General features: G+C 35.4%; 1 protein-coding gene across 3 annotated transcripts in view; it reads left to right on the top strand.

The window, feature by feature from the left end:
- The window catches only part of CNTN5 (contactin 5), a gene marked incomplete at both ends in the record, with an annotated part of 797,505 nt that overhangs the window by 641,696 nt on the left and 129,070 nt on the right, over window positions 1–26,739 (top strand). For all 3 annotated transcript variants that reach the window (XM_082845318.1, XM_082845317.1, XM_082845316.1), the window contains one exon: window positions 18,358–18,478. In XM_082845318.1, the coding sequence (XP_082701444.1) occupies window positions 18,358–18,478 (121 nt within the window). The remainder of the gene's footprint in view (window positions 1–18,357; window positions 18,479–26,739) is intronic.

The raw sequence follows: 26,739 nt of genomic DNA, 5'->3' as shown, positions 1-26,739 counted from the left end.
TAACACAAACATAGTAGGGGACATTAACACCCTACCCTCACCAATGGACAGATCATCTAAAATGAAAATAAGTAAGGAAACACAAGCTTTAAATGACACATTAAACAAGATGGACTTAATTGGTATTTATAGGACATTCCATCCCAAATCAACAGATAACACTTTCTTTTCAAGTGCTCAGGGAATATTCTTCAAGATAGATCATATCTTGGGTCACAAATTAAGCCTTGGTAAATATAAGAAAATTGAAATCATATCAAGTATCTATTCCAGCCACAACACTATGAGACTATATATCAGTTACAGGAAAAAATCTGTAAAAAATACAAACACATGGAGGCTACACAATACACTACTAAATAACCAAGAGATCACTGAAGAAATCAAAGAGGAAATCAAAAAATATTTAGAAACAAATGACAAAGAAAACACCATGACCCAAAGCCTATGGGATGCAGCAAAAGCTGTACTAAGAGAGAAGTTTATAGCAATATAATCCTACCTCAAGAAACAAGAAATATCTCAAGTAAACAAGCTAACCTTAAACCTAAAGCAATTAAAGAAAGAAAAACAAAAAAACCCTAAAGTTAGCAGAAGGAAAAAAATCATGAAGCTCTGGTCAGAAATAAATGAAAAACAATTAAGGAAACAATAGCCAAGATCAATAAAACTAAAAGCTGGTTCTTTGAGTAGATAAAAAAAATTGATAAAACATTAACCAGACTCATCAAAAAAAAAAAAAAAGGGGAGAAGACTCAAATCAACCGGATTAGAAATGAAAAAAGAAGAAGAAACAACTGACACTGCAGAAATACAAAGGATCATGAGAGATTACTGCAAGCAATTATGTGCAAATAAAATGGAAGTTATGGACCAATTTTTAGAAAAGCACAACATTCCGAGACTGAACCAGGAAGAAATAGAAGACATAAACAGAGCAATCAGAAGCACTGAAATTGAGAGTATGATTAAAAATCTTCCAACAAACAAAAGCCCAGGACCAGATGGCTTCATTGGCAAATTCTCTCAAACATTTAGAGAAGAGCTAACACCTAGACTTCTCAAACTCTTCCAAAATACAGCAGAAGGAGGAACACCCTCAAACACACTCTATGAAGCTACAATCAGCCTGATACCAAAACCAGACAATGGTGTCACAAAGAAAGAAAACTACAGGCCAATATCACTGATGAACATAGATGCAAAAATCCTCAACAGAATACTAGCAAACAGAATCCAACAGCACATTTAAATGATCATATACCATGATCAAGTGAGGTTTATCTCAGGAATGGAAAGATTCTTCAATATAAGCAACTCAATCAATGTGATACACCATATTAACAAATTGAAGGAGAAAAAACATATGATCATCTCAATAGATGCAGAGAAAGCTTTCGACAAAATTCAACACTGATTTATGATAAAAACCCTCCAGAAAGTAGGCATAGAGGGAACTTTCCTCAACATGATAAAGGCCATAGATGACAAACCCACAGCCAACATCATTCGTAATGGTGAAAAACTGAAACCATTTCCTCCAAAATCAGGAAAAACGCAAGGTTGTCCACTCTCACCAGTATTATTCAACATAGTTTTGGAAGTTTTAGCCAGAGTAATCAGAAAAAAAAGAAATAAAAGGAATCCAAATTGGCAAAGAAGAAGTAAAGCTGTCAGTGTTTGCAGATAACATGATACTATATATAGAGAATCCTAAAAATGCCAACAGAAAACTACTACAGCTAATCAATGAATTTGGTAAAGTAGCAGAATACAAAATCAATGCACAGAAATCTCTTGCATTCTTATAAACTAATGATGAATAATCTGAAAGTGAAATGAAGAAAACACTCCCATTTACCATTGCAACTAAAAGAATAAAATACCTCGGAATAAAGCTACCTAGGGAGACAAAAGACCTGTATGCAGAAAACTATAAGACATTGATGAAATTAATTAAAGATGATACACATAGATGTACAGATATGCCATGTTCTTGCATTGGAAGAATCAACATTGTGAAAATGACTAAACTACCCGAAGCAATCTACAGATCCAATCCCAAACCTATCAAACTACCAATGGCATTTTTCACAGAACTAGAACAAAAAATTTCACAATTTCTATGGAAACACAAAAGACCCCAAATAGCCAAAACATTCTTGAGAAAGAAAAATGGACCTGGAGGAATCAGGTTTCTTGACTTCAGACTATACTACAAAGCTAGTGTAATCAAGACAGTATAGTACTGACACAAAAACAGAAATATAGATCAATAGAACAGAATAGAAAGACCAGAGATAACCCACGCACATATGGTCACCTTATGTTTGATAAAGGAGGCAAGAATATACAATGGAGAAAAGACACCCCCTTCAATAAGTGGTGCTGGGAAAACTGGACAGCTACATGTAAAAGAATGAAATTAGAACACTCCCTAACACCATACACAAAAATAAACTCAAAATGTCTTAAAGACCTAAATGTAAGGACAGATACTATAAAACTCTTAGAGGAAAACATAGGCAGAACACTCTATGACATAAATCACAGCAAGATCTTTTTTGACCCACCTCCTAGAGTGATGGAAATAAAAACAAAAATAAACAAATGGGACCTAATGAAACTTAAAAGCTTTTCCACAGCAAATGAAACCATAAACAAGACAAAAAGACCACCCTCAGAATGGGAGAAAATATTTGCAAATAAAGCAACTGACAAAGGATTAATCTCCAAAATATACAAGCAGCTCATGAAGCTCAATATCAAGAAAAATAATAATAATAACAAATAACCCAATCCAAAAATGGGCAGAAGACCTAAAGGGACATTTCTCCAAAGAATATATACAGATTGCCAACAAACACATGAAAGGATGCTCAACATCACTAAGCATTAGAGAAATGCAAATCAAAAGTACAGTGAGGTATCACCTCACTCTGGTCAGAATGGCCATCGTCAAAAAATCTACAAACAATAAATGCTGAAGAGGGTGTGGAGAAAAGGGAACCCTCTTGCACTGTCGGTGGGAATGTAAATTGATACAGCCACTATGGAGAGCAGTATGGAGGTTCCTTAAAAAACTAAAAATAGAACTACCATACGACCCAGCAATCCCACTACTGGGCATATACCCTGAGAAAACCATAATTCAAAAAGAGTCGTGTACCACAATGTTCATTGCAGCCCTATTTACAATAGCCAGGACATGGAACCAACCTAAATGTTCATCGAGAGATGAATGGATAAAGAATATGTGGCACATATATACAATGGAGTATTACTCAGCCATATAAAGAAACGAAATTGAGTTATTTGTAGTGAGGTGGATGGACCTGGCATCTGTCATACAGGGTGAAGTAAGTCAGAAAGAGAAAAACAAATACTGTATGCTAATGCATATATATAGAATCTAAAAAACAAAGAAAAATATGTTCGGAAGAACCTAGATGCAGGACAGGAATAAAGATGCAGACATAGAGAATGTACTTGAGGACAAGGGGATGTGGAAGGGTAAGCTGGGACGAAGTGAGAGAGTGGCATGGACGTGTATAAACTACCAAATGTAAAATAGATACCTAGTGGGAAGCAGTCACATAGCACAGGGAGATCAGGTTGGTGTTATTCCCTAGAGGGATGGGATAGGGAGGGTGGGAAGGAGACGCAAGAGGGAGGAGATATGGGGATATATGTATATGTATAGCTGATTCACTTTGTTATAAGGCAGAAACTAACACACCATTGTAAAGAAATTATACTGCAATAAAGATGTTAAAAAAAAAGAATATATGAAGAACAACATATCACGTGATGACAAACAGAATGCAGCTATTGATTGCTAACATACAACTGCAGTGCTAAATCAGTCTGACATTCAGCATAAGAAAATATTAAGACTCTTTGTTAACAGATGCCTCGAGAGCACCATAAGTCAGTGATGCATAATCATAAAGAGACTGAGTTCTAAATGACTATCTGTAGTTAGAAATAGAAATGCAGTCTTCACTTGTGTGGGAAGATCTGCTTATCTGGCATGGATTGTTTAAGCCACACAAGCTGATTTGTTTATAATATCTGCAATTGATGATAAACACTTGGCTTGGTGCTTCTCCCTGGTAAAAATATCTTTCTGCTCTAAATCAAAGTCAGTTTTTCATTTTTTCACCACAATGAAGGTAGAGTTTTTTTCTACTTATATAAATAATAGAAGCTTATTATAGATCATTTAAACATACTAAAACTAGAAAGGAGAGAATAAAAATCCCTTGGAATCATACTACCTTAAGGTAATCACCATTAATTTTTGTAATCATTTTTCCATGCATCTCTTCAAGCATACACAGTTACACATGTTACACAAGTGAGATTATATCATGCATGCTGCTTTTATTAGGATGCCCTTCCCCTGCTTTTTCCTCCCATGAAAGCATTTATCACACTTAGTTAATCTTTTTAATGTTCTATATATGTCCTTCTATATTATCCACAGTCCTACTATAATCCTAGTTAGATTTACATATGTGGAGGGATATTTTTGTGATTATTTTTTTAAATATTGAAACATACTTTACATGTTTTTCTGCATCTCATTATTATCTTAATTCTTCCATGTCACATGATATATCTCTAATTCATTCTTTTCAATGGGTACATAATAAGTATATGACTATTCCTCAATTTAGCCATTACCCTGTTAGTAAATACTAACTCTGTTTCCTGTTTTGAGAGATTAATGAACAATACTACAGAAAACAACTCTGAATATCTGCATTCTTGGGTGTTAATAATTTCCTTTCTTTGGGATACATTCTCAGGAATAGATTGCAGGGTAAAAGAACAAAACTATTTTTAATTTAAATAGATGCTGCCAGATGTTTTTCTCATAAATGATATAATGTCAAAGTACACTACTGAGTGACATCATTATATGGTAAAAGATTACTAGATCTGATGTGGAGGTGGTGTCAAGAGTTTTTGGTGTGGGCCCAGCTTTGTCCCTACTTAGCTGTAATACCTTGGATGATTCATGTCACATTTCTGAGCTCTTATCATCAAAGTGAAGAGGTTAGAGTAGACGACTCCTAATGTTCCTATCTAGTTCTAAAGTTCTATTATTTTTAAAGGTTACATTCAAAGATTAAAACCCAAAAAACTCTTCAGGTATGCTAGCTGATAACAGTGAAATCATGTTTAAAAGTTTTAGTGAACACTAAACATTTTTTCGGGAGGGGGCTTTGATAGCCCCCAAATCACATTTTATTCTGTTAAATATTGCATACTTGCTTGATTTATGGAAGATATTTCAGTCTCATGATGTCCTTAGAATTTGAAAATTCTTAATTCAGAAGGGGTTCCAAACTGGAAAAATAATCTCAAATCAGAATTCTTCCTATGGCTAAGAATATATTTGTATATATAATATCTCGATAAATGATAAAATGGTTCCTCTAAAGCTAAATAAAGATTTTCTCTAAAAGCAATGATAATCTTATAGAATGGAAAAATGTCATTTTTCTGGGTAAGACACAGCATCCCTTAATTTGTATAAACAGCACACACAAAATATTTCACATATAATGAACCATTAAAGCCCTAGCAATATGAAATCTTAGAACAAAATATATGTACATATATAATCATTGGTGTTACAGTCAATTCAAAGATGTGCAGTTTTGAAAGAGTCTTGTAACTCTTCCTTGAAATATCAGAAGCAGTATTATATATTTACAGAAAAGTGAGGGGAAGTAATAGACTATGGCCTCTGACAATTTTTCAATCTCTGAGTAAACTGATTTTTATACATTAAATAATTGATGAATTCTCTTTCATAAAATTACAAAGACTTATTAAAAATGAGTTTTCTGTATCAAAATGACTCAATCACTTTCAAAATGTCAGTTTAATTTGACTATGAAAGTCCTTGACCTTGAACTTTTCATAGCTGGCTTCTGATTGACACATTTATTCAGTTTGACCTTTCCTTTTAACTGAACTATTCTTCTTCTGATTGAATCTTCATTGGAAGATTGCTGTTGTAGCTCACAATCTAAGCAGTAGTTTGAGTAGTCTTTTCTGACATTGATGTGTTTGAATTCCCTAAATTCTAGGTATTTTTGATGTTGATGAGAATCTTCATGACTGTGAATGACAGTGCTTAAATGGATGTTGTGACCCAAATTTCCTTCTCTTGCAGTGGGATATTTTTTGACTCAGAAACTTGTTCCTAAGCATTAACAACTACCAAGTTAGGCTTGGCAAAAGAATACTTAGTATTTGGTCATAAAGCCCATAGTTGAAATAATACATCTACTTCTTGAAGATTGTACTTGTTAAAATATTTACTAATATTGCAAATAAAATGAGAAAAAAACTTGAATTTTTAGGGTAAACTTGAAACAGTCAGATATTTAACTGGAAAATACATCTTTATAAATTCTTATATAAAATTACTTATTCCATGTGGAATATTATATTTTTGCAAAAAAAATAGGTATAAAAGTTTCTCCACCATTCATGGTCATTTTTCTTTCTTTAAAAACATCTGTCAACACACTCTTTCCATTGCAAACCATATTCTTTCATATATATAAAGAGACCTCTATGAGACATACGCTGAGCTCATCTTCCACATAACCCTCACCTGCCAAGGGTTTTGCTATTTTTTCTGCCAATTCATAACTCAGTTACCTTTTCCTCCATCCTCCAATTATGATCTTCTCAATGCTTTCTCAGCCCCCATTAACAGTTTCTTCAAATTCTTCCCTATCTTGGAGAGAGGGTCTGGTTCCTCTGGAAAAATGCCTGTAATATTCCAGTGCAAATAAAGTATCTTTTAGCCACAACTTGGGACCTTTACCCTGGGAATATGTTTTATTTGGTAGCATCCTGGATTTGGTGTTTTCCAAGGCCATTTCTTACTTTACTAGTCTGTTACCACTTGGCACGACTAAAGCTGAAGAGTCTTTCTGTTTTCCATCTGGAGCCTCAGCTCCTTTAGATTTCTTCTATATTCTGCTTGAGAAATGAGTACTTCTCTCTTTCAGGTCATCTCCTTTTCTCCACTCTCCAGGAAGTTTCCTCACTGTTCCTCAAGCTCTTACCAATAGTCTCCTTGAGATCCTTCCAGCTCTCAGTAGTAATGTCCTCATGACATTCCAAGCCTCTGAACTAGAACCCCAAAGCCAGTGCCACATATTTAGACTTTAGTTATGTCAGCACCCCACTTCCAGGTACCTAATTATTTTATAATTATTTACTGCTGTACCACAAGCCACTCCAAAACTTAGTGTTGGAAAATGACAACAATTTGGCTCTGCTTACAATTTTGTGGCTCATGAAATCAGGTAAGTAACACTGAAGATGGCTTGAATCTATTCCACAGTGGCTGAGCCTTCAGCCAGGGTAGCCAAATGAGTCTTCTAGACTCAGCATTAGCCTCTGTCCTTCCCTCATAATTCCAGGGATCCAGGATCATAAATTGCCGGCATCTAAGAGTCCTAAGTAAAATAGAGGCACACAAAAAAACTGGCCTCATTCCGGACCCATTAGTATAGTTCTATGCAAAATCAATGAAACACACAGTGGTCTACTACATTCCTAAGACTTTGAGACTTTATAACAACATCAGATCAATACTGGCGCTAACTGATGGGTGAGATGAGAGCTACCATATTCTGCCTGCCTGGGCTCTGTGATTTCAGGAAAGAAATAGAAAACCTCCAGACTGGTGTCTGAACACTCTTTCCCATAGCCAGGATGGGACTAGACTTGTGTGTAGACACTGACTCTTCCACAATGTAAAAATCAGTAGCAAAATAAAACACAATTCATCCTGGAAGCCGTTTTATGATGGTGTAACAAAATAGTGTTAACTTCAAAGATAAATGTAAAAGAGACAGTACTAGAAAAGAGAGAACAGACACGTTGAAATATCAGTAAAATATTGCTCCCTCTAAATTATGCACTTAAGTTAGGAAGTCAAATTTGGTCAATTCTTCAGCTAAAGCTGTGTCACTACGAACTACACATGGCTAAAAGAAAACATATCAGTTGTGGGTCACACACAGAAAATTCTCTCAATGCTGGATTGAAAGTCACAGAAAAGTTGAATGATGGCAAAGGTAAATGAAGCTAATGGGTCATGTGTATTATCAGAAAAGTGATTCTGGCATTTCAAGGGAGGATGCAACATTTCATGTTTGGATATGGCTGATAAAGAGCAGTCTTAAAAACATGAGCTCTCAGATCATTCTATGGTGTATTTGGAGAGTTAATTTCTAATAATAGTTTTGTGGTTATTACCATATACTGAAACCATTTTATTTTGGTACGCTTGTCCAACTGTGCTTCAACTTGTACAAGTGAATCAAATTACCTGCAAGTTTAAGTAGAACAAGGATTGGTTTCATAGTCACAATAGTAGAGTGGAAAGAACACTTGACTAAGAGTCAAGTGCCCAAGGCTCTGCTTCAGCCTCCATGCTTAACCTGCCCTTGAACAAGTCACCTACACTCTTTAGCCCCCAATCTTCTCAACTGCTATAGGAATTGTTTGAACCAGATGATTTGTTATTTTTCTTTGCACACTAAAATCAATTTTTTCTGCAATGATATTTTTGTCCTATTATTTATTTTAACACATCACATTGCATTAGAGCTGTCTACCTCCCACATTGCATTGTGAGTTTCTCAAAGGCACAATTTATCTCTTATCTTGTAACATGTGCAGATCAGATATGACAGATTTCATGTCTTGTACCAACTCCAGTCAACTGAAACACTGCGTTGAGAAAATCCATAGGTTGGGTCAAAGCTCATCCATACTTTCTATGAGCAAATGACAAGGGCATAACTTCAAAGGTGCCAAGTGTTTTCAGTTTCTTGTTTAGACAAATTAGACACTCTAACAAATGATTGTTACATGAATGAATGGACAACTTTAACTGTGCATATGCTATGAGCTCTCAAAATAAATGTATAGCTATTGTAAAATGTTATTATTCTAGAGCTTTCCTGGTGGTCAGGCCATTACTAGCTGTTTAGAAAGCACAAGCTAATGCATGGAGGAACAAAATTTTTTTCTAACTAGTGATATCATCTTTATGTAACATCAATGGAGGTAATTTAAAAAGCATAAACAGTGAAAGACAGTAAGATAATTCTATTCCTAGACAATGGTGTAATTCACTCTTAGGGAAAAACATTGATTACTGCCATGATTATTAACACCTTTTTACCTCTACCAATGTTGCCTCATTGAGCCAACCTATGAACCAGGTGTTATTCAGATTATAAAATATTATTACTGAAGAGATTCCATGAAAAAGTTGATCTGTCATACAAACACTACCATATGCTAACATATATATATGGAATTTAAGAAAAAAAAATGTCATGAAGAACCTAGGGGTAAGACAGGGATAAAGACACAGACCTACTAGAGAATGGACTTGAGGATATGGGGAGGGGGAAGGGTAAGATGTGACAAAGCGAGAGAGTGGAATGGACATATATACACTACCAAACGTAAAATAGATAGCTAGTGGGAAGCGGCCACATAGCACAGGGAGATCTGCTCAGTGCTTTGTGACCACTTAGAGGGGTGGGATGGGGAGGGTGGGAGGGAGGGAGACGCAAGAGGGAAGAGATATGGGAACATATGTATATGTATAACTGATACATTTTGTTATAAAGCAGAAACAAACACACCATTGTAAAGCAATTATACTCCAATAAAGATGTAAAAAAAAAAAGAATGATTTTCTCATAATATTGATGATGTGAGTTTAAGTACCACTCTTGCCTAGAATTCTCTTAAAGAAAACTGGTCTGCCATGGCACTTAAAACACTGCCAACTTCAAAGTGAGGATGAAAGTCCCTCCATGGTCCCTTCCAGCTCTAGGACTGTAAAGTTTAGACAGAGTCCCCATCTCCATTCTTTGAAGCATAAGATGCTGTCTCTTTGTTTGCCACAAACATACCAAACAGATTGAAGCCGACAGAGGTATATCAGTGAGCTTTGTGCTTGTACTGGAGATGTAAGAAAAAAGTAAAAAGAATATTTGGATGGAATAATGCATAAATATGCTAATGTCTGGATAGGCTCACAACAAATATTCAGTATAAAACATAAAGTTAATCACTGTTTTTTAACACAAGCCTTAAGAAGATATAATCTAATTATTCTTATTCTTTCATGCTAAAATGCATTGAGAAAAAAGATCGCAAGTCAATGAAGAATAAAAGAGAAGGTAAAGACATTAAGATAGGAAAGGATAGGTGTTTTATAATTTATAAAGAGATTCATTTTTCCTTTGATATTTATTCCAAAGAGCACCATTGCCTAGAACGTACATACATGTTCTAGGAGATCAGTGTGGACTGGAGGGTTCAGTGGGACCAACTTCATGGGTCTGCTGTGTGGTCACCCAGCGCCCAACACTGAGACGGATCTTGTACTTGGTGTAAAGCTTGGCTGTCAGTCTTTTGAAATTCTGAATAATTTTTGGACACGGGGATTCATATTTTCAATTTGCACTGAGACCCAAAAATGATGTAGCCAGTCCTCACGGTCAGTTAAGCCTTTCTGAAAGACATAAGACTTGAACAAGGCTTTAACGTGTGACACAGAATTCAGAGACTTTGGCAGTTCATTGGGGGAACAACTTGAAGAAAGTTGCAGAGAGTATGTTTTCCACTAGAAGTGAGAGACAAGATTGGTTGTGTCCAGCCTCAAATGCTGAGTAAGAAGTTAGACTATCCTGTAGGTAATAGGTGAAGATAGCCAATGAAGATGTTTGAGATTGTAAATAAAATCAGTTTTAAAAAAGTATTAACCTAGCAATGCCATGTCATATGGGTAAAGGTGAGACAAAAAGAGGGCATAATATAGAGGATATAAAGGGCTGGTTTGAAAGCTACTATTAAAAACCAAATTTAAGAGTCAATTCTCACAGACTGATTGCTAAAACTATGTGAAGCACATGGAGGAGAAAACATTTCTCTCTGGACCTGGTCTGAGTACTGTGCCATCAGATAACACATCCATCTGTCTCCTTTACATCTCTTCCAAGCCTAGATACAGATGAAAGGGAAGCTACTCCACATTCTCATCCTGTATTTTTCCCATCAAACCTGGATTAGACTAAGCACTCCTTAAGTGCAGAATCTATATCTGTATATCCAAAGCTTAGCATAGCACATAAAAATAAATATCTACTGAATGATTAGTGATAATTACATAAACAATAAAAGAACTATGAGTCAAATATTCTCAGTAATCATTTAAGACAAATTTGGCAACAGGTAGGATGTAGTTAAGAATAAATTCAAGAAGCATAAGACTGATAACTTGTGTGACCTTATCTATTTCATGCCTCTTTTAGTTTAGAAGCACTAGATTAATATAGAAATGACAGTATACATACTTAGGGCCTATATTATTCCATTGAGGCTACAGTAAAATAACACCATAGTCTGAGTGGCTTATACACAACAGAAATTTATTTCTCATAGTTTTGGAGGCTGAGAAGTCCAAGTTCAAGGCACTGGTAGGTTTGGTGTTTGGTGAGAGCCAGCCTCCTGATTGACAGATGGTCATCTTTTCACTGTGTCTTCACACAGCAGAAAGGGTGAGAGAGCTCTTTGAGGTCTTTTTTATAAAGGCACTAATACCATTCATGAGGGCTTCACCCATGCTCATACTCTAATTATTTCCCAAACATCCACCTTCGTATACCATCACATTAGGGTTTAGGTTTCAATAGAGTAAGTCCCCTACATACGAACCTTCAAGTTGCGAACTTTTAAAGACGCGGACATGTGTTTACATGTACAATCACATAAGCTAGTTCTTGTGTCTGGAGTACATTGTCATGTGTGTGTATCCTCTACAAGTGGCTGTGCTTTTGTGTACTTTACTGTACAGTTCGGTATAGAGTGCAGTAGTACAGTATCTTTATTTCTTGCCTGTTCACTCTATATCAGCCACTATATGCTCACTGTTGCACTGTACTACTGTGTTTTTCAAGGTACTACAGTACTGTAATATTAAAAATGTTTTCTTTGGGGCTTCCCTGGTGGCACAGTGGTTGAGAGTCCGCCTGCCAATGCAGGGGACATGGGTTCGTGCCCCAGTCCAGGAAGATTCCACATGCCACGGAGCGACTAAGCCCATGAGCCATGGCCGCTGAGCCTGCACGTCCGTAGCCTGTGCTCCACAATGGGAGAGGCCACAACAGTGAGAGGCCCGCGTACCATGAAAAAATATATATTTTTTTTCTTTATTTTTTGTGTTTGTTTTTTATGTATTATTTTTGTGAAAAGTATTATAAACCTATTACAGTACAGTACTACATAGCCAGTTGTGTTAGTTGGGTACTTAGGCTAACTTTGTTGATCTTACGAGGAAATCGGACTAAGGAATGTACTCTCGAAATGGAACTCATTTGTACGTAGGAGACTTACTGTATATGAATCTGAGGGGACACAAATATTCCATCTATAATAGAGTCCTTTTGCCTTGGCCTTTTATGTTAATCTTAGATAAAGGAATACCCATTTACCTTGCCACTAGGGAAAGGAGAGTCAATGTACATATGACCAGTTAAGAGACATCTCTCAAGAATCAGGGTACAAACATGCCACCTAAGCCTGGCATCCACTGATAAGTTAAATATCACACCCTCTAATCCTGTATGCCAACTTGGGAAAAGAGGAACACTAGTGTGATATACACAGCATTTTTTCATCCACTCAATATTCTTCATATATTCAATATCGTCATCTATAAAATGTAATTCATTGTACTAAAATTTAATTGTGATTTCTTGCTTTGAGTTGCTTCATAATTCCTAATCTTCATTTTAACCAAGGTAGCGGACTGATCCCATAATTTGTGACTTTGTGTTTATAATACTAAACGATCCAGTTTGGATACCTAGCCATCCTGAGTTCATCAATGAGTCATCAACTAGTTTTTCCTCTTTAAACTATGTCCCTAAGAAAAACTCTTTCTGCATTTGTCTTAGTACTTAACAATACATGTTTAGAATATGTGCTTGAAGTAAATACCAAGGTCCCAGTAATGGCATGGTAGAGCCATTTTTACCTACTTTTAATCTTCAATGCATTGTTGGATGCATTTAATATTTCATCATAATAGACATAAATGTCTGTCAAATAGCATTTTGTCTAGTATTTTTGTCACTGGAAGAAACTAAAATTTCTATTTCAGATAATATATCCAATTATTTAAGCATGTGAGTTAATAACAGCAACTTTCTTAAAAAATATATTAAAACCCAGGTCATCATGAATGTAAATCCCATTATATAAAGGTCTAAGAAAAATACAAGTGTAAAAGGAAGAATAATGTATATGTGTATTATTTTCTTATCATGTTAGGCTATTTTAAGCAAATTATTTTCTGGGAAAAAGAAATATTGTTAGCAGGAAAGTATTTTAACTATCCAAGATTTTATGTCAATAACATTAATCATATCTAATAATCCATGTCTCATAGCTAATACCCAGTTTTTTTATGTTAGAAGGTATTTTTTTAATTGCATCTCATAGAATTTATATACTGTACTACTTTGCTTTATAGAGAGGAATGGTTTATGTATCTCTTTGGTGGGGACTGGGGATGCTGGAAGTGCCCTATGTGAGCCCATTGAGAAAGTTATGTAAACCCTAAATAAGGACACAAAAACTGCTGTACCTAGAAGTTTTCTGAGTAAGCCATTCAGCATGAATTCACTTTTTATGAGAACAGTCAAGTTATCTTGTTGTTTAGACAATTCATTCACCAAACCTTCTCAGAGTGCTTACTATGTGTACAGCATTCTGCTAATCCTGCTGAAAAAGTGCTTTACAAGTACTTTACCTTTCTGAAGTATTTCCTAAGAGTTCATGTATGAACATTGTTTCATTCAGTTTCCCTCAATACTCAAGAGAGAGACAGAGTAGCTATTATTATGCCAGTAAAGTGCCTTGCCCAGAGTCTCAGAGCTAGGAAGGTACTGAACTAAGTCTAGAATTCAGGTCTTCTTATTCTGAGTGCAGTAGTATTCCATGAGAGGGGGGATAACACACATCTAAAATAAAGCTAGGCACTTACCAGAAAACTTACTATAGCTATGGAAAACATTGATATCCAATTTGCTGAAGGAGTGAATACCAATTAAGGAAATATTCCTCTTGGCTAAGAATGCAATTATAGTGCCCTTCAACAGATAACATTTATCAAACATTTACTATGTGCCAGACACACTGCCATGGGCTTTACTTGCATTATCACATTGAAGCTGTGAGAGAATCTCTGAGCAATAGAGTAATTTTCCCAAGTTCAAAATTTAATAAGTGGCAGAGCAGGGGTTCACACAATTCTGTGTCATACCAAAACCTGTATATACACTTTCAGCACTCTTTTCTGCTGTCTTCCTCCATAGTCTTTCCTATTTCCCTTCCTTATTTCTTTAAGAGAAAATAGAGGGAGGGGAGGAGGTACTGTCAGGCATGAAGAAGGAAGGAAGCAAGCCATCCATGCATTCATTAGCTCACCCAAATACAATCGGCTGCCCTAGTGCCCAGCTCAGCTCTGGGAATGCCCTTAGGCGTGATTTCCAAGAATGTCAAGTGATAGTTCAGAGACATGAGCAGAATGCTAATGAAGCAAAACTAAACAGTGGCAGAACTAATGAAGAAAGGCTTAACCAAGGAGGAGGCATTTGAGCTGTGTCTAAAAGTATCTTTCCAGGCAAAGAAGGGAGAATGAGCATCTGTAACAGAACAGGCAGAATTATGGGAAGTATTCCGGTGTAGGAAGAAATGTGAGGTTAATGTCATAGAAGCATAGAATTCAGCATAGGAGGTGGAATCATGCTCTGAGTAGACCTCTGCTGAAACAAGGAAATTGGACTTTATCCTCAAGGCAGCAAAAGTTAACAGGCACTTTGAACAGCAAAGTTAAATATGCTTCCATTTTTAGGAAGTCTTAACTGGCAGTCTTATGTTGGATGAGCAGGACCCTTAGTCCAAGTGAAAGCCAATAAAGAACTGGACTTGAGTGGAAGGATGACATTTCCTATATTATTTCCGAGTCATAAATAAAAGTTACAGTAATCTAGCAACTGCTCTAATGAGCGTATGTGACCAAGAAATGTAAATGACTTAGCAGTGTTGCCACTCCCACAGAGAGTGAACAGACAGCCTCTATATTAAAGAGCCCTCATTTATTCATCCATTCAACAGATAGTTATTGAGCTCCCACTATGTGGCATGCAGTATGTTAGATGCACAACACTTGGAGTGTTGTGTTAAGCACTGGTTGTGGGAAAGTTGTTTTGAAGCAACACATAACACAATTTATTCATAAAGCCAAAGAAAGCAGCAAAGAAAAGGCAGTGTCAAACAAGTGTCAAAGAAAACAAGAAAAGAGAGAGTAACTCCCAAGAGAGAAAAAGTGAAAATGAGGTTTAAGCTTAAGAAAGCAAACGTCTGCTGTAAGTAACCATTTCATTAAAACTGCACTAAATTGTGGAAGTTCTCTCTCAGGACCTGCACACTGTGGGCTGAGATTAAATATAATGGGCTCCCAGATGAATTCTTCTCATTACTTCTCTAGAAAGATCAGTAAATCTCCTGAAAGGGTAATTTAGGTTTAGTGTTCACAATTCATTCATTTTACTTTTAATCTTCCCTGTTTAGAATTGTAAAAATATAATGCAGATATAATCCAAAAGAGGAGGAATGGGCCCCAAATGAGACAATTTCAACTCCTCCAATAGTCTTGTCATTAGTAGATATACAATAGACTGTAGGCTTTTATTCCTGATGATGGTGATGGAGCTTCAGCCAGTTTCTAGAGCATTGCATGCTGTTAATTGCAGGAACCAAGGAAAGGACAACATAGAAAAGATAATCTATGTTTTACCCTTCTGAATCCCTTGGACCTTTATGTGATTTTCAATGAAGCCTCTTCTTAATCCCATTAAGTTTTCTTTCACTACAATTCAATGAAAAGAACAAAAGTTTTAAGACTTTTGTCCAGGAAAAAAAAGAGGTCAATTATTTGGGAAGAAAAAGATCTGGAAAAAAAGGCAATCAATTATTTAATCATGAGAATGTGATTTTATGAGATAATTTTGTCAAAAACGTAAGCCTGATAAATGACTTATAATCATTACTTTTTCTGTTGTTAAACTACCACCAATCAGTTTGTAAAACTGGAAAACAAGCAAGTAAAAAAACAACAAAACAAACAAAAAAACTCCAGTAACTAAGACTACAGTCTTTCAGAAGTGTTACTTCTGGAAATAGTAAAGTCCTCTCTGATTTTCTAGGCATCTCCTTGGCTTTTTCATTAAACATAGGCCCTATTCTAGGCCCATCGTGTGCACATTGATTCTTGATTAATTTAACAGAGTACCCTACTAGGAGAGCATCTTAGAAATCCATGGGTAAAAGGAGATCTTCACATCTAAGATGGATCCATACTATATAAATTGGTAAATATATTTAAGCTCATTTAGACAGTATTATATTATGTAGATTTGAAACTGAGCCATGGCTTATGATGTTTACAGTTTGCTTTTGTTTCCCAAAGTGAAATCAAAGGGTTTTTTTAAGGTTAATTTCCTTTTCAGGTTTGAAAGAAGTGATCACTTAGTCTAGTACAGATGAGAAAATGAAATTTGAGTAACAATTTTATCTAAGGAAATTAGCAGTGGAGGATATTCATTGGACAAATATCCATTCCTTGAAATTATTGTTATAACATTGTAATGCATTCTCACCAAGAAACATTCCCTTGTAAATGACTGAACTAGACCATGTCTTAACAATTATTTCATGAGAGGAAACGTCAACACCCTTAGAAGTTCCTATCATAAGACTAATGGGAAGGAAAAATAACAAACAAACCAGAAATGAAATACCAGAAAGAAATGGCTAAAACATAGTATACAGTTAATTGATTCATTTAAAGAAACACACATCATTTGAGAGGTAAAAATTTCCAATGACTTCTCACCCTTTTACAAATGCTAAGAAAATGCTAAGAAAAAAAAAAAAAAGAATCCAACAGATTTCCAGAAATTCCTCTCATTTTCATGATTTTTATATAGTCCATTAGTTTATTTCAAAATAAAGGTGAACAACTAAAGTCTTAAATACTCATCAGGCCACTGCCCTATAAGGAAAAATACATCATTTTTTAAGATAATTCACCCATTCCATCAACAAATTAAAGATCTCTAATCTGGGGTGCTTCTCCAATCTGGGGTGCTTCTCCATAGCTTGCATTAAACATTCTTTCACGTGCCCAACTACCATTGGAGAGGAGTGTTGAGTTCTTTGAAGATGTCATTCCATGCTGCATGTGTATACTCATTCCAGTGAATTGTTTTTGATTGCAACATGGAAACTGAAGAGCATATTGGAGTTTCACTATGTCATTCTCTGAAAAGAATACCTCATGCGTTGTTGTAAATATCAGCTCTTTACACATTCATGAAAATTGAAATCTATCTTTCCTGTTAAAGTAAATGAAAGACAAGATTAAGTAATGAAAGGTTGTACCAGTCATACTAAAGTGTAGGATCAGCACTGATCCCATGAACTGATACATCTAAAAGATAATCTCCCTGATACTTATTGATCTCCTTAACTGCAGTTGTTCTTCAACTGTGTTCTAATCATCGTGCTTCCAACAAGGATCAAATGTTTTGAGGTGCCTTTGTGCTCTGTAATTGCATTGATTAAGAGAGATTCAGGCTGACCCTACTCCTGATGGTGGTGGTTATGGAAGGAATAAATCTCTGTGAAGTGAAAACACATGGTTTTGGGACCAGCACTCTTGCATCTAAGCACTACTTCATTCTGTTGCCCACAGTGTACTTATGAAAGCAGCCATTCAATAAAGCCACACAAGATAATATTTTGACTACTGTTGCCTCATAATTAATTTCCATGTGTTGTTATTCCTTTCAATACTGCTTTCTTGCCACAAAAATAATCCTGTCTCTGAATAGCAAAGCAACAATTTTTGCTCACTGATTATTTTTCCTGTACTTTTAAAGATATGAATTTGTTTGTGCATATTTAAATATTTTTAAATATTGTAGCTGCTAACTTATTATATTCAATATTAAATGTTTGAACCCGTTATTAGCAATTGTTGAAAGCATAGCTTCCATGTGTTCCTTAAATTAGGGTATGTTTGATTTCTGAATTGTTGTAATATAAATTGTAAGATCAAAAATGGGCCCTTTGACTGAATATGCAAAGTTCCCCTTAAACCACCTTGAACTAGGCAGATTTGCAACATTTTAAACTGGCACTTCATCCCTCTTTCAGCAAGCATCCTCTGCAGATTTAATGATCAGGAACATCCTTCTGATGCATGCTGGGAGATATGGCTGCAGGGTACAGACCACAGCAGACAGTGTGTCAGATGAGGCAGAACTTCTTGTTAGGGGTGAGTATGCTAATAGTGCAGTCTGAAGACATGATCACCATAAATTATCATACAAAGGAATTTAAATGCATGGACTTTGAGCACATCAGTACTGTGCCTTTTACTTTCGATTTTACAATATATGTCATTTTTGCTTAACCTTTTGCCTTTGAAAAGATTACATAGAAACTTGTTCCTTAGAAACAGACAAAACCTACAGAGCCAACTTCAGGTCCAAGACACCTTTAGTACTAAGTGGTTACTAGATGTTTACCCAACTTAATGCCAAACAGAAATTTTCAACAGTTGAGTCACAAAGACACTTTGACACTACAGAGACAACATTTTTTTTTTCTATGTATGTGTTTTTCAAATGCAAAGCTAGTGGAACCCCCAGGCACTTTTTTTCCTCCACGAACTTCTAAATTCTACTTCCTGAAACAGGAAAACTGTGTGCCTAATATGGTGGCATTTGCGACTGTTAACAGGGATTTTTTAAAAGTCTGGAAATGTCAACATAATCTTTCTGTGCAGAAATGACAGTTAAGTGGTTTCCAACCATGAACCAGGCTGCCAGATTCTGTGACCCTATAAAGCTACATCTTATTTGAATTAAGTAAATGACTACAGCACTAATTTCTTTTAGCACATTATTCCCCAGTATGGGAAATGCAGCTCTTAGCATGTAATATTTTCCCTTTTTTTCTTTTTCTTTTCCTTTCTTTCTTTCTTTCTTTCTTTCTTTTTCTTTCTTTCTTTCTTTCTTTCTTTCTTTCTTTCTTTCTTTCTTTCTTTCTTTCTTTCTTTCTTTCTTTCTTTCTTTCTTTCTTCTTTCATTCTCCCTTTCTTCCTTCCTTCCTTCCTTTCTCTATTTCTCTTCTTCCTTTCTTTCTGCTCTCTTTCCCTTTTCTTTTTTCCTTCTTTCTTTCTTTCCTTTTAGCATTTTTATGGAGCAACAATATACCTGCAGAAAAATTTTAAAATCATAGGTGTACAGGTATACAACTCAAAGAAAAAACATCACAAAGTGATGAAATTACTTTACACCATTACACCATGAAATTACCATTTAAGAGAACTAGAACATTACCAGAATCTCACCTCTCCCTTTTCAATCTTAAACAATCACACTTTGACTGGTGTGAATACTGCATGCTAAGACCCCTTGCATGATCTCTGCAAAGAAAAATTTCACAATCTATAGCAAAAACTTATATCTTAGATTAACTTGTCTTATCCACTTGGAGTGTTTTCCAATCATAATTTTTTAAGAATTCATTAATATTATAAAAATCTTGAGCAGGAAATATAAGGTCTATGTAAGCTTCATCATCTCTTTGTTTTAGTTGTATGTGTCATCCAAGGTTTATTGATTTTGGGTAGTACATCCACCACTGGTTCAAGTAAAATGTTGTTTTGAAACAAGTGTATATCTGAGTGAGTGACAGCTTGTTCATTTCTTTGTACATGATGGTTCTGTTCAGAAGGTTATTTGAACTCTTCTCCAAATTTATAACAAGAATGTGTATCTGTATTACTCTATTATAAAACATCAAGATTTTAAAGTGCTCAGCCTCTCATGATATTTCATTTAGCTAAAAATTTTCCTTTATGCCTTTAAAAGTTATAAGGCTTATGGAACAGCAAACCCGACACTGCAGTCAAATTTATAGAAAATTGCTTTCTTCTCTCACTACAGTTTGTTTTAGATTATGTGTATTTATTGTGTAGCACTTGCCTAGTAATTTAGAATGATGCTCCTAAAACTGGAGCTTTCTAAATGAATAACACAATTTAGAGGTTGATAACAAGAAACCAGGTATTTTTACAGGGCCATGAGGGGCATATTTAAGTGGCAAAGTAACATTCTGCTTTGTAAGTAAAATTAAATTCAACAGGGTTTAGAACATAATTCAGGCTTGGCTTTTTTGTGTTCTGCTCTTTTAGCCTTTGGATTTATGCCTAGGAGATGATAAAATGCAGAAATTTGGAATTATACTCAATGGCAATTTCAAACAGGTTGCTATTGTCTGAATATTCATGTAACATGCAGCTCAAGCTTTCCTTTGAAGTGAGCTGCTTCGTCACCAATTTTCTATTATATATTTGTATTATTTTTCTAAAATTAATAAAAATAGCTTGCCTCTTCTGCCTGGTTGGTTTTAGGCAGATTTAAAAACTGAACTAAAGGTTCTGGTTCTTCTTTTTATTTTTACAATTATTTTTTGTAAGTTAATGGTTCCTGATAATTTAAGGAACCTGGATGCTTGAATATTGCTGTTTCTAAGGTTGGCTTGTGAAATGAAACTCAAAATAGTTTTACCCTGCATTCTTCTTTCTCCCATTCCTCCATTCGTTGGTTTGTAAATTTGGGGCATTCTAATAGTACAGGACACAGGACCAAAGCTGAGAGTTCTAGATGAAGTTTTTCTAATGATGGCTACAATTCCAGCAGCAGAATCCTTAAAGCACACTTATTCAAGTGTGTCATAAAAATGGGAGCAGTAAAGACAATTTCACCATACTTCTTATAGGGTACCTTCATTGGATTGCCTCAGTAGTTCACTTTGCTCAATCTTGAGAATGAGGAACATTCTTAGGTGGCAAGGAATATGTTTTTGTAATTCTGTAATTCTATTTCAGTAGAGATTTAGGGGACTAAAAATCTATATTCTCCTAGATCAGTCTAGGAGATCATCTCCTTTCCCATGAGAGATAGTCTATGAAATTTTTTTGGGCATCTCACAAAATCCTACAATTCTTCACCTGGCCCCATAAGCACACTAAATTGGAGCTCAGGTGTGTTGTCCTAAGACCTCATCATTGCCTGTTTAGAATCTGAGAGTCCCTAACTAGTGATGTTCCCTGCTTTTCTTCCCACTCACTGCTTTAAAGCTATCTTTACCCCAAATGCTTTTTTCCACTTTTGCTTTATTTTGCTTGTTTCCACTTTTGCTTTATTTTGCTTGTGAATGTCAGTGCTATTATTCACATCTATCCCACCATTATTATCATCCTCCAAAAATTGAATTTTCCCATAAATAATCATCTGAAGCATAAAATTGCTTGCTCCAACATATTTAGTATTCAGTGAATCAGCCTCATAACATCACCATGCATAATTTGTAGAACCATAATAGAAGTAATGAATATGTTAAAATAAGTTATTTTGCTGGAAAATAAAAAGAAATTAAAGCCACACCTGGACATCTGTGCACAATTTAAGTCACTTATTCAAGTGTGATATAGCAAAAAGAAAGAAAGTAAGTCTAGGCAATGTTATAGGGAACTCTTTAAAGATGAATAAATCTGTATTATATTATCCAAGGTAAAGGAGATAGACCATTAAGAGATAACCTCACTGGGGGGGATACATAATTTGTAAAGAACCGATACTCCCAAGCAATATGAGAGGTAGGTGATCAAACACAACATAAAACACTCCAGAGAAAGGAGTGTTAGTTTTTTGTTATTTTATTTTATTTTACAAAACTGAATGTAAGAAATATGTTTCCCAAAGAGAATATAAGGGTAAGAAACTATCATCATTTAAAGAATAAAATGTGTTTAGCTAATCTAATTGGGAACCAGAGCCTGAGCTCTGTCTATTCTGTCTAGAGGCAAAGGAAACAATAAAAACTCCACTTCTTCATGCAAATTTTTATTCATACTACTCTGTTTATTAATGCAAAACTGTAGATCAAGAAACTCTTGGAATAGTCAAAGAAGAATCAATAATCTCTTGGTTCCTTCTGAACACACAACCTATATACCCTCCTTTCCCCAAACTTGGACAACAAATTTTATTTCTTGAATTACAGTTTACAAGATGAATCTGTTGTGTATTAAACTGAATTTGAGAAGAAAGAATCCACATCAGGACACACCTTGTTGAGAAAAATCTAACTGCTTTTAATTATTCATACCTCCTTCCACCCATCACTTCTGATTTAACCTGGAGTTCAAACTGTATTTCAGTCTTACTTGCTTTAAACTTTTCATCAGTTCAATTCTATTTATTCTTTCCAATAAATTTTTTTCTTTGAATAATTTACCTTTAGTCTCTGCTGATCCACCTAGTCACTTTTTATTGCAAACCTGAAATTATTTTTTTATAAATGTATTTACTTTTTTTAAATTTTATTTTTGGCTGCACTAGGTCTTTGTTGCTGCTCGCAGGCTTTGTCTAGTTGCAGAGAGCAGGGGCTACTCTTCTTTGCTGTGCGCTGGCTTCTCATCATGGTGGCTTCTTTTGTTGCGGAGCATGGGCTCTAGAGAGCAGGCTCGGTAGTTGTGACACAAGGGCTTACTTGCTCCTCGGCATGTAGGATATTCCTGGACCTGGGCTCGAACCTATGTCCCCTGCATTGGCAGGCGGATTCTTAACCACTGTGCCACCAGGGAAGCCCCACAAACCTGAAACTATTAAAAGTTTGACTGTTCTGTCAATTAAATAAGTCAACAGGTATTTGTTGATACTTTGCTATTCATTTATTCACTCACCCATTCATCCAGCACCTGTTCTGTATCAAGCCTTGAGCCAGGCAGTTGGAATAGAAAGATGAAGATGCCAAGGTCTCAGCCCTCTGTGTGGCTCTATGTCCTCTTGTCCACTAGTATGAGAGGCATCTTTGGGAATGGGGTGAGAAACACCAAGGAAGAAAGCTCCCTGGATAACCTACATCCTTTAGGGGAAATAATGAAATAAAGACATAGACATAGCTATAGCACTGGCTTCATAAATTGTTGGGCCCAGTGCCAAATGAAAATGCAGAGTCCCCTGTTCAAAGCTTGATAAGAATTTCAAGGCAGTGACAGCAGAACATTAATCCAAGTATAGGGACCTTCTAAGGAAAGGACCTTATGTGACTGCACAAGTAACACACCCATGAAACCAGCCTGGCAGAGCTATTAAATTATGTATAAATCTACAGGAAAAAAAGGACTTTAGCAAAGAGGAAGATCAGTTATAACAAAGTTGTCTCACTCTGCTTTCTCATCTATAAGATTAACATATTAAAGACTCCTCAGAGGTTTCACCAGCTTTTTACACAAAAGATCATTTTTTATTATTCTGCCTCAAGAGTCACGTTTTGAAAGATTTTGTTTATCGTGTTGAAGTAATCATTAATTTATATTTCTATTTTAATTTTCACCAAAATCTTTTATCATGAGGTAGCCACTGTTAAAAAAGTAGGTGGTTTAACTCCAGCCAAGAGCAAAAGAGAATTTACATTTTAGCTAGTTGTGAACTGTTATCTGTTTTGTTTTGTTTTATTTTTCAAATAGTTGAAAAAAAAAGATACCAGTTACCATCGAATGGAAACCAATTTGGAACCTTTGATTAAATACTCTTCAAATTTTCTCCAAGCTATAATTTTCAGTGATTCTCACCAGTGAAAGAGGAAAATTTGAGAATTTTCTGCCTTTTGCCCTTGGAAAGATGCAAGTACATACTATCACTTTTCCACATACAAAGGGAAACTCAAGTTCAGTGAAAATCTTGAACATATTCCTAATACATTTAGATTTGAGAATTGAGCAGTATTAATGTGCTCTATCTTTATATCTCTCAAAGCACTACCCTTATGAACCATTGATATAAATGTCTATCTTTAGCATCTGATCACTTCTGAAAATTTCAAGCTTTAAAATGCATGTGTTTAGCACAATTATCTTTTAGAAGATAGAGTTTGCACAGTTTTTCTTTTCCACCATTGATCTAATAAGAAATGGCAGACTTGGAGATTGCACAAGCCTTTGGTAGAGTAATGTCTTGGACTCAAAAGAGTCTCCAGTGAAAAAGAAAAAGAGCCATAAATCACAAAAAGCAAAGCTGGGTTTGACGATATGCTGGTATTTGAGAATCAAAAGGACAATAACAAATGTCTTCAGTGTAATTTTAATGTAATTAATATTAATAGTAAACAAATCTGCAAATCATTTATGTTTTAGAGCAGAATTGAAATTATTCAGTTAATATATTTGCTTTTCCAATATTTAAAAAATCTTTAAAATGGAGTTATAAAATGTCCTTGCCTAGAAGAAAATCTAATCTCCTTCATGCAATGTCTTATTGGAATATCCTGCATCACTGTGGAAATTTTAGTTCACTACTATCACTAGTATTGGGTAAGACTTTTTAAATAACTTATACCAATCTCTTGCTTTTCTAGCTTAGACATTTTCTACATTAACTAGTTTGATTGACACGTGTAACATTTTTTTTAGACACTGAATAGCAGTTTAGTTTCTTTTCTCTTGTATTTTTCATATGGTTGTTTTCTAATCTGTGGAACTCTTTACTAACTGACTAAAAAGTAACATTTTTCATCAGTCATTTGGATTTTCTGCAGCACATTTAGTTTGGTTCACTGAAGTGGTAGTTGACTTAAGTGACTTGACTCAAATGACTAAATGATTGAAAAAGTTATATATAAAATGCACAAATGAATTGTCATTGCATACAGACAACCAATTGATGGAGACTAAATTTCTTGTATTTAACCACTCAATGAATATTGAGTGCCTACTGGAAGCCAAGTTCTCTTTTAGACACTGATATTTCCATCAATTGACTTAGACTTTCTGGAGAGCATTTTGCTATTTTGAAACAAGTACACTGATTTCACTTTTCCATTTTAAGAAAAATCTAATCAACTGGATTTTACATCATATATATTTTTGCATCACAAATCATATGTACATTTCACTATGTATTTTGTTCCACAGACATAACCTGTTTTTCTTACATATCCATCCTAATATAAAAATGGCATTTAGTATTACTTCACATTTATGTAAACTTGTTGAAATAAGTTCTTGGTGTGTGGAGTTATGTCTTAAATGCTGATTTCATTCATTGTTTAGTTAGTACCTACTATATGTCAGGACAGTTCTAGTGTGCAAGAGGGAGAAGTGGTGAGATGGGATTGGGTATAAGTGCTTTCTGATGCCCTGGGAAAGAACATAACTTTTATGCCACAGGTTATGGATAGCCATCAAAGGGCCAAAGCAAGAAAGGCACATGATTTGATATGCACTTTAAGAGGATCATTCTGACAAATGTAGAAGATGTTTTTGATGAGCGTGAGACGAAATGGGAGACCACAGCAAAAATCCTGACAAGAAACAAGAAGCATATGAAAAAAGGCAATGGTAATTGAGATGGAAAGGAAAGCACATGTTCAAAAGATAGGAGGGAGACAGAGGCTACAGATCTTTGTGGCTCACTGGCTATGGAAAATGAGAAACAGGAGGCAAGAATGAATGCCAGTGGTTATGTTTAACTGAGTGGTCAGTGGGAGGGAAGTCACATTCTGGTTAGACCAAAACAGTTCCAAGTTATACCTGGAGTGCCAGCATAATTATTAATGAAGTCCCTTCTCTCAAAACTCTCCTGGTTTAGTTGATATATTATGTGGCCATCCTAATCATGCTTTTCATGTAATCTGGAAGATAAGTAAATAAGTGAATTGGGGGTAAAGCAAGAGCATTTAAAATAAGGCTCTCCAGAGAGAAATACCCAGTAAGCAAATAGATTTGTGGCTATGGATCTCAGGAGAGAAAATGCATGAGTTGAGATGTAGATTTGAACATAATCAGATGAAAATGAAATTGCAGAGACAGCATGTGAAGAATGGGAAGAGGAAGAAGTTCAGGATAGAAGCTTCAGAAACACTTCTGTTGAAGACAGGGAGGAAGCTACAAAGAAGATTGGGAAGTAGCTGACAGACACAGAGCAACTAAGAGGAAAGTCAAAGAAACCAAGTCTTAGGGACAAGAAAAGGGAATTTCAGGAAGGAGAAAATAGGCAAGAGTGTCAAATGCAAGTAAATAGAGAACAAATAGATACCATTGGTTTGAGCAATTTAAAATACATTGATGACTTTGGCAAGGGCAAATTCAATGGAATGATGGGTGTAATAACCAAATCACAGTAGGTGGACAGAGGCAAGTGATAATAAATGAGAGGTGGTGTAGCATCTTAAGGAAAGCATGGGCTTTGAAGTCAGACAGATTGTCTCACATCCCCACAAGGTCTTACTAGTTGTGTGACTTTGGGCAGGTCACTTAACTTTAACCCTTGCTTACCCTTCACTCATTCATTCAATACTTATTCATCAAACATTTATAGGGCACATATTATGTGACAGACACTGTGTTAAGAACCAGCTAACCATGAGCAACTGATGTCTCCAACATGAAGGAACACCTTACAACATAATACAAGGAATACTATTACAGATATATAAACAGCACATTTTGTTTTCTGATCATAA

The sequence above is a fragment of the Leucopleurus acutus genome (assembly GCF_964270905.1).
Source record: "Leucopleurus acutus genome assembly, chromosome: 8".
NCBI lineage: Eukaryota > Metazoa > Chordata > Mammalia > Artiodactyla > Delphinidae > Leucopleurus > Leucopleurus acutus.
This window is presented reverse-complemented; position numbering and strand designations above follow the sequence as displayed.